Source organism: Megalobrama amblycephala, linkage group LG17, assembly GCF_018812025.1.
Source record: "Megalobrama amblycephala isolate DHTTF-2021 linkage group LG17, ASM1881202v1, whole genome shotgun sequence".
Classification (NCBI taxonomy): Eukaryota; Metazoa; Chordata; class Actinopteri; order Cypriniformes; family Xenocyprididae; genus Megalobrama; species Megalobrama amblycephala.
This window is the reverse complement of record NC_063060.1, coordinates 7,199,912-7,213,404: the sequence shown is the minus strand read 5'-3', so window position 1 is coordinate 7,213,404 and position 13,493 is coordinate 7,199,912. Positions and strand designations below refer to the sequence as shown.

General features: G+C 37.1%; 1 protein-coding gene across 1 annotated transcript; it reads left to right on the top strand.

Annotated features, from left to right (window-relative positions):
- Positions 1 to 1,799: 1,799 nt before the first annotated feature.
- On the top strand, positions 1,800 to 13,325 carry mcm6l (MCM6 minichromosome maintenance deficient 6, like). The gene is made up of 17 exons (XM_048162594.1): positions 1,800 to 1,961; positions 2,039 to 2,185; positions 2,652 to 2,762; positions 2,936 to 3,185; positions 4,482 to 4,647; positions 4,827 to 4,972; positions 7,064 to 7,214; positions 7,674 to 7,815; positions 7,924 to 8,065; positions 8,827 to 8,934; positions 9,028 to 9,183; positions 9,731 to 9,859; positions 10,063 to 10,224; positions 11,166 to 11,277; positions 11,594 to 11,794; positions 12,824 to 12,963; positions 13,069 to 13,325. The coding sequence occupies exons 1-17, from the start codon at positions 1,867 to 1,869 to the stop codon at positions 13,189 to 13,191; spliced, it is 2,481 nt and encodes an 826-aa protein (XP_048018551.1). The 5' UTR covers positions 1,800 to 1,866; the 3' UTR covers positions 13,192 to 13,325.
- Positions 13,326 to 13,493: the final 168 nt, after the last annotated feature.

The window sequence follows — 13,493 nt, the reverse complement described above, 5'->3', positions numbered from 1 at the left end:
TAAATATATTGCCAAAATTATGATGTTCATGTATGATTTTAATATGCTTTAGAAATGGTGGGATACAGTAAATGTGGTGTTGTAGCTACATTTGTTAAATAATAGTTTGCCTGACAAACCTTATGAAATTATCACAACAAAACATTGGAATGGGACAGCAAAATAGCAATACGTCAACGAATCATTTTTGAGTCCGAAATTTTCAGTGAATTATGTTTACAAAACCTGTTTAAATGATTCAGTAAGCTTCAACTCACTCATTTGTCTTTCAGCAGCACATTTGCTGGCAAATAATTTTTTTAAGGGGTGCAAAAAAGGATCACAAGTTAGAAAAATGGGTAAAATGCACTATTATATATTCTTTAATTTTATCATACCAATTAATTGAGTTAACTGGAGACTCGCTCTGACGAATCAGTGAGTTAACTCGTTCGCAAATAAATCGTTCAGTGAAATGTGTAAACTAACGATTCTTCACGAATTGGATGTGTTTTCGATTTCTTCTGTTAAAAATCACGAGCGAAATGTTTTTATGAAGCTTCGTAGAGTAAAAAGTAAAGTAAAAGTTATGAAAGTAACGTTACTCTGATAAAATACAGATAAGTAGACCTTATTTACCAGAGAAACAAGCGCGCCGCCATCTTTATAAAATTGTCTTTGAACTTCCGTTTTGCGGTAGCTCTGTACATTTCTATGGCATCGCTGTCAAAGAATAATTAGTTGGTTAAGTGGATTTACTTGTTGTAGAGTTAATGAAAGTTATCATGAGCATTGTTATGTTTAAAGCAGATGTCTTAACAAATGTCAGTAGATCGGGAAGATTTTAAAACGAGCAGTTCATTCATAAATGTAATATCGCTGTGGAAATACAAACCGGAAGTCAAAAGACAACGAGCGCAACGCTGAAAAGAGGCGGGGCTACATAAGGATGGTATGCACGTGACGTCACCGTCGACCGTTACAACTGCGGTCACGCCCACTGAGTGGCACAAAGACTGAGCGGCAGCATTGGTTTTCAGCGTGAATGCTGCGAAAAACACACAAAACACATCCAAAACGGGAAAGAGCTTTGTGATTGACTAATAGCTAATAGCTATTTGACACAAACCCTGAGGTATATATTTAAAAACTGCAGAAAGCAACAGAAAAAGAAGCAAATGGATCACTGCAATTCACAGAAACAGCTGGACTCCAGGCAGAGAAACATGGATTTGCAGTTATTGATTTTGAGGTAAAATCATACCGTATATATTGTATTGTTATATATTATGTTGACAAATCATCAATTAAATATTTTCCATCTTATATTCTGCATAATTGGGTGTTTTTAAATAAACACTGACAAAAACTATACTATATATGTTTTAGGGCTGGACAATATGACGATATATATTACGCGGATTTAAACCTACCTATATTGTAAAACATTCACAGGCAGATTTGCTGTATTTCCCCGGCGTCTAAATCAGGCACATATAAATGTCAGGAAACACGATTCCTGGCTGCATGTCAATATCCATGGATTAGGTTTATTTGACAAGTTGTAAGGAACACTTTCGAACCCAACCTTTAGTGTAATTCGTTAGTTTTCCCCTATTAAATCCAGTCATGCAGCAGGTTCTTTTGCCACTCAGTCCAGCTGAGGGAGCACGTTCCGGCGGGAAAGTGACGTCGATGCATATTTAGGCTACTGTATTCTGAAACCGACTAACGCCCCCTGTAGGAGAACAGATGTCTGTACAACAGAGAGGATATTCGCTATGAATTTCCATGCATGGCACGTCGTTTAGTCGACGTCACGGCGCATGTTTATGATTGGGCGGCTCATTACCTGGTACAGGTGTGTGTCAGCTGAGCGCGTGCCTGATGGAGCCCGGACCTGAAGCTGCGCCCGCGGGCGTGCAAGTGCGCGATGAGCTGTCCGAGAAGTGTCAGAAGTTATTTCTGGAGTTCTTGGAAGAGTGAGTGCAGTTGGTTGCAGTACTTTTATATGAAGAGCTAAATGAACTTAACTTATAAAATATGTCTGATTGATCAGGTTTCAGGATAAAAACGGCGATGCTTTGTACCTGTCCGACGCGCAAGAGCTGATCAGACCTGAGAGAAACACGCTGACCGTGAGCTTCAGTAACATCGAGCACTACAACCAGCAGCTCGCCACCACCATTCAGGAGGAATATTACAGGTGAACAGCCACAGCAGCTGTCTTATTACAATATTATTTATCCCCAAAAACTATTGATATGCAAATTAGATGGGCCTATGCGAAAAATACATGCATTAAATTACTTATGACTCACAACAACCCTGTACAAAAAAAGTAATGTGGCAGTACCACGTAGCAGTGATGTCAGATATTACCATATATCAGTACCATTATTAATTATCATATACCATGGTATAATCATGGTAGTACTATGGTACTTTATGTGCTTTAGGAGCAAATGTTTTTACAGACTGCCATATCCCTTCTTAATTTCATATATTTAAAAATTCTTCAGTTGACTGGGAATTCAAATGTTTTCCATGTTTGTTAAATCAATAATTGTTGTATTATTGGAGAATGATCATTTGTTGAATCATGAATCAGTCATCAGTTTGCTGCAGTCTTATATTACGCTCATATTATCTGTTCTAATGTGTTTTTTCAGGGTTTACCCGTTTCTCTGCAGAGCAGTTCGCCACTTTGCCCGAGATCATGGAAATATTCCACCATCCAAAGAGTTTTATGTGGCTTTTTCAGAATTTCCATCTAGGCAAAAGTAAGTATTTCTGTTTTGTAGGATTTGGACCCTCCTACAACTTTAAAGTGCTCATGTCATGCTTATAGTTCCACATATTTCTATCATTTGCATCTTTTTTATTTCAATTAAATTTTTCACCCTCTTTTTGACCCATGTGAAACGAGTAACGTCACTTGCTCTGTGCTTTCCAGGATCCGCGAGCTCTCCACCGCCCGCATCGGCACTCTGTTACGCATCAGTGGTCAGGTGGTGCGAACCCACCCCGTGCATCCAGAGCTGGTCAGTGGCACCTTTCTCTGTCTGGACTGTCAGTCTGTCATCAAAGATGTGGAGCAGCAGTTCAAATACACACAGCCGACTATCTGCAAGAACCCTGTGTGTGCCAACCGCCGCCGCTTCATGCTCGACACAAACAAGTCACGCTTTGTTGACTTCCAGAAAGTAAGAATATACAGCTTTGACAATTTTGCAATTGCAGCTTCTAAACTTTCAGAAAACAACCAACATAAAAGAATAAGAACTTTTAGTTAATTATAAAGCTTAAGTTAGCAGTTTTTAATGGCTGTTTTCTTTGAATGAGATTTTGCTTTTAAAGCAAATCCCATGTTTTATAAGTCTCATAATTTTACATTTTTCTTAAGTGATGCTGCTGATGTTGTTGTTTTTTATTTTTTACAGGAAACAAAGAATATGGTCCCACTTTATATTAAGTGGCCTTAACTACTATGTACTTAAATAAAAAAATAAAATAAGTACAATGTACTTATTGGGTTCATATTGAATTGCAAAACACTTTTTCTGCTATTGAAGTGGGATGCGGGTAAGGTTAGGGACAGGTTTGGTGGTATGGGTAGGTTTAAGTGTGGGTTAAGGTGTAAGGGATGGGTCAACAGTGTAATTATAAATGTAATTACAGAAATTAATTACAGGTGTAATTACATGCAGGTGTTTATAAAAAAAAGTACAATGTAAAAACATGTATGTACACAATAAGTGCATTGTATCAAATGATTATTATTAAATGCATAGTAGTTAAGGCCACTTAATATAAAGTAGGACCAAGCATATTTACATGCATGAAGTGTTTCCTTAAAGCTGGCATAAAACGGAAGTTGTGATAGTGTTTTCTTTAATATTCTAATGTATATCTTAGTAAAACGGCTTCTTGAACAGGAAAAAATGTAGGGAAGGGCTTAATTTTGTCCACGGGAATTGATTGGATGGTTGTGGTTTGCTGTTGGTTGATCTCATGTGAGTGACAGGTTGCCCTGCCCTTGCGCCAATAAACCTGTAATCAGAGAAGAGATGTAACTGCAAGATGGAGGGAAGTTATTTTGATAAATTATGAGGGTGCATGATTTATTAAAAAAAAAAAAAAATGTGCACAGATAAATCATTTATAATAAATACTGAATTTCCATAAAAAACAAGAATGTCCATTTTGATTTCATGGTGTCTTTTTAAATAGTTTAAATATTTTGTTAATCAACTTTTAGAAAATCTAAAAAATTTCCACCAACTGAGTTGCTGATCACAAAGTCAGTATCACTTTTAAATGCAAATTTAAATTGCAATTAATTCTGAATAGTTGTATTAACTCTAATTTTATGTATAATTTGTCTGTAAATACTGAATGGTACATTATAATCTTCATTGATTATCTATTTGTTCTAAATGGGCTGGTGTGCTACCCTTGATGTATGGGTAGTTTGTCCTGAACCTGTTTGACTTCTTCAGGTGCGCATCCAGGAGACGCAGGCAGAGCTGCCGAGAGGCTCCATTCCCCGCAGTGTGGAGGTGATTCTGAGGGCAGAGGCTGTGGAAACCGCACAAGCAGGAGATCGCTGTGATTTCACCGGCACACTGATTGTTGTGCCTGATGTGTCTGCCATGGCACTCGCTGGTTCTGTTCTATTTTTCTATTAATGCAAAACAGATTTTATAAAATGTATAGAGTATGTCTAAAATTGATGGGTTTGTCTTTACTGTATGAAAAAACAAAAGAAAAGGGAAGCCATTTGCCCACATGTACATTGTTTATTATTTTCAGTCATATTGGAATATTTCTTCTCATCTTTCTAGGTACACGAGCAGAAACCAGCAGCAGGGTGACGGGGAAGGAGGGCTTTGAGGCCGATGGCATTCAGGGGCTGAAGGCTTTGGGTGTCAGAGAACTCTCCTACAGACTGGCCTTCCTGGCTAACAATGTGGCCCCAACGAATCCACGGGTAAGAGCCGTTTATCACTGCACAAATTGTAGCAGATATGCATTGCTTTGTATACATCGATGAACCAAAACATTATGACCACCTGCCTAATATGAAGGGGTCCTGTGGTATCTGGCACAAAGACGTTAGAAGCAGATCCTTTAAGTCCTGTAGATTGTGAGGTGGAGATGCTGTGCATTGAACATGTTGGTCCAGCACATCTCACAGATGCTCAGTTGGCTTGATCTTGGAGGTCAGGGCAACACCTCAAACTCTTCATCATGTTCCTCAAACCATGTGTGCAGTGTGACAGGGTGCATTATCCTGCTGAAAGAGGCCACTTCCACCAGGGAACACCATTGTCATGAAGGGGTGTACCTGAATGTGGTACGTGTCAAATTTACATGTACATGAATGGCTGGACCCAGGGTTTCCCATTCCAGCAGAACACTGCCCAGAGCATCACACTGAATTGTGTGTTGTAACTCCTTCTTCCCATAACCATCATTCAAATTTAGTGTGACTTGTGCCACAGTAGACCTTCTGTTGGCTTGGGCCAGATGGGATAGCCTTCGATGACCCTTGGGCGGCCAACACCCTGTCACCGGTTTGTGGTTTGTCCCTCCTCGAACCACAGGTGGTAAATTCACCACTGCTGACCGGGAGCAATCCACAAGCCTTGGCCTTTTAGAGACTCTCTGAACCAGTCGCCTTGCCATAACAATCTAGCTCTTGTCAAAGTCGCTCAGTTATTTATTCCTGCCCATTTCTTGTTGATTATAAGAGTCGATTGTCTGCTTACCATCTAATCTACCCAGACCGTAATATGTGGCCTTGTTAGGAAATGATCAACAATATTCTCTTCACCTGTGACTGTCATAATGTTTTGGCTCATGTATATTGTCTTCACAAAACATTTGCTGCCAACTGATTTAAAAAAACATTAATTCTGAATTTTTGGGGCGGCATTAACATTATAAATCCCACATTTAGCTTAAATTCTAAATATTTTTTTCATTTCAAAGTCAATGGCATCTAGTAAATTAAGTAAAAATAAAGAAAAATGTAATAAATTCTCATTAGTCCACAGCAGTCCACCTGCTACAGCCCTAATGTCATTAATTAAAGGTCATTATATAGTGATGCACAATTTCAACAACCGGAAATGTTCAGCAAAAATAGCTAATAAAATACATTTTCCAAAATACAATGATAGAAACGGTGTCTATTTGCTGCACATAACTTGGATAAGGTGCGTGGACGCACTTTACCGTTGCCAAAAAGTATGCTAAAGTAGCAATATGTAAAATTTGGCAAAAATATAAAGAGGCGACTCGTTGCTGAAGACCTTTTACTAGGACTGGTATAATTTTTCACCTGATAACATGACAATGTTCTACGGAAGAGGATTAGGGCCAAGCAATAATAAAAAAAATAAAACCATCTCGAGATTAAAGTAGTTAAATTACGAGAAAAAAGTCGTTAAATTACGAAAACAAATATGTTAAATTATGAGGGAAAAAAAGTCGTTTAACGACGTGTTTTAACGACTTTTTTCTCGTAATTTAATGACTTTATTCTCAACATTTTATCTCGACTTTTTTCTCGAAATTTAACAACATTTTTCTCAGTTTAACGAATTTGTTCACGTAATTTAACAACTTTTTTTCTCGTAATTTAATGACTTTATTCTCAACATTTTATCTCTACTTTTTTTCTCGAAATTGAATGACATTTTTCTCAGTTTAACGAATTTGTTCTCGTAATATAACGACTTTTTTCTCGTAATTTAATGACTTTATTCTCAACATTTTATTTTGACTTTTTTCTCGAAATTTAACAACTTTAATCTCGAGATGGTTTTATTTTTTTAATATTGCTTGGCCCTAATCCTCTTCCGTAATGTTCTGTTACCCAGTTATCCAAAATTATTTACTCAGACTTTTTCAGATTTAGTTTTTAGCTAAATTAAAACCACAAATTTATTCTCACATTTCTTTAACTTTGGCAGCCATATTAATATTTTTGTTTTTGTTTTCTTTAAACCTTCCAGCTACTGTATATCACTTGTCAGTTTTGTGAGCGATTCCATGTTTATTGCAATGTTTTTAGTTTGGAGGGAAGGAGCTTCGTCAGGAGGATCAGACAGCTGAGAGCGTGAAGAACCAGATGACCGTGCAGGAATGGGAGAAAGTGTTTGAGATGAGCCAAGACAAGAATCTCTACCACAACCTCTGCACAAGTCTCTTCCCAACCATTCACGGTGCTTGCCAGTCATTTCTCAATGATAAGTGTTGTTCATTGGTTATAGGTTTTGTATTCACATTTTCTGTGAGTGCGAGACTTCTGATTCATTGGCGACTATAGGTAAATAAAGTGCAGTGAACACTAAAACAGGTTGAGCTACGAACCAGTGTTCATGATTACATTATAAATTAAAGTATGATAACACATACCAGTTTGCATTATCAAGCAGTGTAATGGATTTTTGTACAGCTAAAATAACTAAGTGGATGATGGTTACAAATGGCCATACCTACTCTTAAGTTCAAAATAAGGTGAATGGGAATATTAACAGGTTGAGGCACTTGGTATCAAGTTAACTTGATTTCCTTGCTCACTTCTACTTCATTTTCAGAGTTATCTCTACTTTCTCCATGTCTTGTGTTGAACTGCCATCTGCTAGACGGCTTTCTTAATCACTTTTGGCTTTGTTTTTCAGGTAATGATGAAATTAAACGTGGGATTCTGCTGATGTTATTTGGTGGTGTTGCCAAGACGACCATGGAGGGGACGTCTTTACGTGGCGACATCAACGTGTGTATAGTTGGAGACCCGAGTACATCTAAGAGCCAGTTCCTCAAGTAAATATGATGTGTGAGAAACGCTTTCTCTGACCGTTTCAACCTAAAATACAGATCATTGGCGTGTCTAATGGCTGGATGGGGATGTATTTGTGTTTTTTCCCTCAGGCATGTGGAGGATTTTGCCCCCAGAGCAGTGTACACCAGTGGTAAAGCCAGCAGTGCCGCCGGTCTGACTGCTGCTGTGGTCAAAGACGAGGAGTCGCATGAGTTTGTCATTGAAGCAGGAGCCCTCATGTTGGCTGATAATGTATATTGTCCATTTTAAATTAATTCCTATTGTTTATACTTGGAGGATTGCTGTTTTGACCAGTAAGCAACCACCTCTACCATCTTAGCAGAATAGAGCATTGCAGTGATGACATATTTTTGTTGGCCAACACAGAAATTAGCATAACCCTGGTTCACTCAACAAAATCCCAATAGGATTTTTCCATTGGCTTTTGGATTATTGCAGAAAATAAGCTCTGTGACCAACAAAAAATGATTCTTACATGTTCATTATGATAATCTTCACAAATTTCACAATGTAGGCTATATACAAATGACACTATGGTCACATGACTTCAGTGTCACCACCATTAAGCTTCCAAAACTCTTTCAGTCTTTATTTAAAAAGCATTATCCCTGAAACTTTGAGTAGTTTAATGAGACGTTTAATGTCCCCAACAACCTCTGTAGTCCCTTTTAGCCAACTTGTTAACTACTTTTTTCAGGAAGTTATAGTTTAAAAAATATTCAGGAGTGTATTACTGATGTATTTTATATCAAAGAATAAAATCTGTGAAAATATCTTGAGCTTTTGTTCAACACAGACTTTATTTCAGGCATTTGACTTCAGGATGGTTGAACCTGAAGTTATAAAATGCTGATTCGTTTCTAGGTTTTGGCCTTCAAAAATGCATCATCCCTGCAGCACTCTATAGCAATGATCAGACAACCTCCCAGAAAAAGCTAGCAATCATATTTGTCTTCAGAAAATCTAATACTATTTAATGTCTTGTTTTATAGGGGGTTTGTTGTATTGATGAATTTGATAAAATGGACCTTAAGGACCAGGTGGCCATCCATGAAGCCATGGAGCAGCAGACCATCTCCATCACAAAGGCAGGCGTTAAGGTGTGCGTTCCTCTTTCGGGCATGTCTATTGTCGAAAAGCATTGTCTGTTTAATCTGTAATCCACTTTATCTAACCCTTTCTGTATGTTCAAGGCCACTCTGAATGCTCGCACATCCATCCTGGCTGCTGCCAACCCCATAGATGGCAGATATAACCGTGCCAAGTCTCTGAAACAGAACGTCAACATGTCAGCACCTATCATGTCCAGATTTGATCTTTTCTTCATACTGGTGGATGAATGCAATGAGGTCAGACAACATATCATTTCTTATATTAGATGTTAGTTATATATATATATATATATATATATATATATATATATATATATATATATATATATATATATATATATATATATATATATATTTCTTTAAATCAATACTTTTATTCAGCAATGATTCATTGAATTGATAGAAAGTGATGGTAAAGACTTTTATAATATTACAAAAGATTTCTATTTCAAATAAATGCTGTTCTTTTCGTCAAAGAATCATGGAGAAAAGTATCATTGTTTCCACAAAAATATTAAGCAGCACAATTGCTTATATAATAATGAGAAATGTTTCTTGAGCAGCAAATCAGCATATTAGAATCTGAAGGATCTGAAGGATCATGTGACACTGAAGTCTTTTTGATCAAATAAATGCAGCTTTGTTGAGCATAAGAGACTTCTTTTGCAAACATTAAAAAAAAAATCTTATCGACCCCAAATTTTTGAACAGTAGTGTACATGTGTAAAGCACTTCAAAAATGACACATGCATTTTTTTTTTTTTTTTTTTTTTTATTCTACCAGGTTACAGACTACGCCATCGCCCGTCGGATTGTAGATCTTCATGCCAGGAACATTGAGTCTGTAGAAAGAGTTTACAGTACTGATGAAATCCAGAGATACATACTGTTCGCCCGCCAGTTTCAACCAAAGGCAAGACACTATAGTTTATTCAAGTTTCCATTCAGTGAAATCTAGTCCTTCGCTGTAGATCTCAAATCTTATTTTTTTTGAGCTAGACAATCTGGAGAAAGTCATATGAGTTTGGAATAGCATTAAAATGACCATTTTTGGTTAAACTGTTCCTTTTAATTGTATTTATTTTTAATATTCCCCTCATAACCCTGCATCTGTAGATAACCTCAGAGGCTCAGGAGTTCGTGGTGGACCAGTACAAGCGTCTGCGGCAGCGGGATGGAGGAGGAACCACCAAATCAGCCTGGCGAATCACAGTGAGGCAGCTGGAGAGTATGCTGCGTCTGTCTGAGGCCATGGCCAGACTCTACTGCTCAGACGAGGTCTGTCAGGATTTAGACCATATCATAGTACTGAGATTGCTCTCATTAGAGTTTCAAATTACTTTTTGTGTTACTGGACTAATGGTGCTGCATTTGATATTATCGACCACAACATTTTTTTGAATGGGCTCAAAAGTTATGTTGGCATTAGTGGAATCACATTGGCATGGTTCAATTATATCAATTTATAGCAGTAAATAAAGAGATGTTATATCAATCACAAGTTCAGTATGGAGTAACGCAAGGCTCAGTATTAGGACCGTTGCTTTTCACCCTGTACATACTACCCTTGGGGAGATATCATTATGAAACATGATGCTAGTTTTCACTGAGATACTGATGATGTTCACCTCTAATTTCTTTGCAGCCTGACAAAACATACCAGTTCACAAAACTAACAGGATAATAATTAGTAATTTCCTACTACTAAAATTTTGAAAACAAAAAAACAGGTTTTAATTATTTGACCAAAAACCTCTGCACATAATACATTTTTTAACACTTGATGGCTGCTCTGTCAAGTCTTCATCATCAGTTAGGAACCTGTGTGTGCTCTTTGATACCAATCTTTCTTTTAAAAGCCACATTTCTAGCATTTGTAAAAACAGTGGATGATGACATCACTGTTTTCTCCTCAGTTGCTTTATAGTTGAATTGAATTCATTCCATAATGAACTGAATCAACACTAAACTGATTTTAACTGAATGACTGTTTACTATTGTCTTTATAGAACTGCTTTACAGCAGAATTTATTCATTTGCATCACTGAATTTTCTTTATCACTGTAAATCTGCTTTGAAATCTGTATTTCATAGAGTGCTATATAAATAAATTTGACTAGACTTGTAAGTGCTCTTCCCATAAAATGATTCTTCATATATCAGTATGCATCAGACACCACTTATGTAGAGTTTGAAATATGTTCTCTTCCTTTGGAAAGGTTCAACCCAAACATGTGAAGGAAGCGTTTAGACTCCTGAATAAGTCCATCATTCGTGTCGACTCACCCGACATCAATTTTGACCAGGAGCAGGATGACAACAATGTGAATGGTGAGATAACTATCTTTTATACTATTAATTTCCTTTTTGTGATATAGGGCCATTTGTCAAATATCTCCACTATAATGACTCTCTACTCTTAACAGTAAAAAAAAAAACAAATGCCACTTGCTGTTAAAGTGTCTTAAGTATCCAAATACTTTTTGCCACTCTATTTTTTATGAATGTATCACTCACCATCCATTTAACAGTCATTACCAGTTATTTCATCATGTTCAGCAATGTCATCAATAAAATCTAACAGCAGAGGTCATGCGGTGTAGAAGGAACTTGAATGAAATGACTGATTTCAGTTGTGCTTCCACAGATCAGAATGAGCTGTTTGGTAAAGAGACAGAAGGTCAAAATGGAGGTGACGTGAACGGTCATCCGGTGGAGGCCATGGACACTGATGAGCCAGAAAAGCAGGAGAAGCCAGCAGTAACCAAACCTGCTATCAGAATGACATTTGCAGAGTACAAGAGGGTCTCCAACCTGCTGGTGCTGCACATGCAAAAGATGGAACAACGCAAGTCCTTATTTTTTTCCATTACAATAATATCTCAGACAGTGTTTGTTTCTCTCATTCATTTTATTTTCCCATTGAGACTTAAAGGTGCCATTGAAAGTTTTTTTACAAGATGTAATATAAGTCTAAGGTGTCACCTGAATGAGTCTGTGAAGTTTCAGCTCAAAATACCCCATAGATTTTTTTTATTAATTTTTTTAACTGCCTATTTTGGGGCATAATTAGAAATGCGCCGATTCAGGCTGCGGCCCCTTTAATTGCTTGCGCTCTCCACCAGCTCTCGACTCTATCATTGCATAAACAAAGTTCACACAGCTAATATAACCCTCAAAATGGATCTTTACAAAGTGTTTGTCATGCATGCTGCATGCATACATCAGATTATGCCATTTTTCGCGATTGTTCTTGCTTGTTTACCTAGTCTGATGATTCAGCTGTGCACAGATCCAGACGTTAATACTGGCTGCCCTTGTCTAATGCCTTGAACATGCGCTGGCATATGCAAATATTGGGGGCGTACATATTAATGATCCCGACTGTTATGTAACAGTCGGTGTTATGTTGAGATTCGGCTGTTCTTCGGAGGTCTTTTAAACAAATGAGATTTATATAAGGAGGAGTAAACAATGGAGTTTGAGACTCACTGTATGTCATTTCCATGTACTGAACACTTATTTAACTATGCCAAGGTAAATTCAATTTTTTAATTCTAGGGCACCTTTAAAGTTATTTGATGTGCAACAGTCACTGATTATTAAACTATTTCTCTGATGTCATTACTTTTTATATTATTATTATTATATATTTAACAGGTTAACAGTGTAGGTCAGCCTGTCATTCTTTGCTATGTAAACCATGAATTACTGTGCAATTCATAAAAGTGACAGAACAACCAACTTTCTCATTTAGCACTCATTTTGGATTAATTTTGATCTCAAAGCATTCCAGACACCAGATTGTGTAGATGTATTGAAAGTTATAAAGAGCGTAAACTGAAGGACTTTGTGTTTTTAAACTTTGTGTTTTTAGTGGATGAGGAGTCCTCTCTGAAGAAAAGTGAACTTATTAACTGGTACCTGAAAGAAATGGAGAGTGAAATTGATTCAGAAGCTGAACTCGTCGCTAAGAAGAACCTCATTGAAAGAGTGCTGTACAGACTCATCCATTATGTCAGTATGCATTATTACTCTTTATCGCTGTTTTATCAGTCTTCAGCTTGACAAGGCGTTGTTTACCTGAACTGAAGTAGTGTAAAATGCCTCTTTCTTTTTAAGGATCATATCATCATAGAGCTGACTAAAACAGGGCTGAAAAAGATCAGTGAGGATGGAGACGAGCCCGTCCTGGAGGAGGATCCGTTCTTGGTGGTGAATCCCAACTATATACTGGAAGACTAGTCAAGCTGGCTTTACCAACCTTGATTATTTTTACTTATTGATTTGGTACCTCTATAATCTTTAATCATGACTAATGTAACATGGGACATTTTTGATGAAGTGAATAATAAAAATAAATAGATTTATATTTTGCATTTTATGTACCATTTGTTTTTTGAACACTAGGTGGCAGGGTATTCTCAGTGGTTCTCAGTATCTTTTAAATATTGCAAGTGCATTAAACATAATAATAGGCAATAGAAAAAGAGTATAGGTTAAACAATAGTCAGGGGTATCAAGCCGTTATACAGCTGGAATACTAC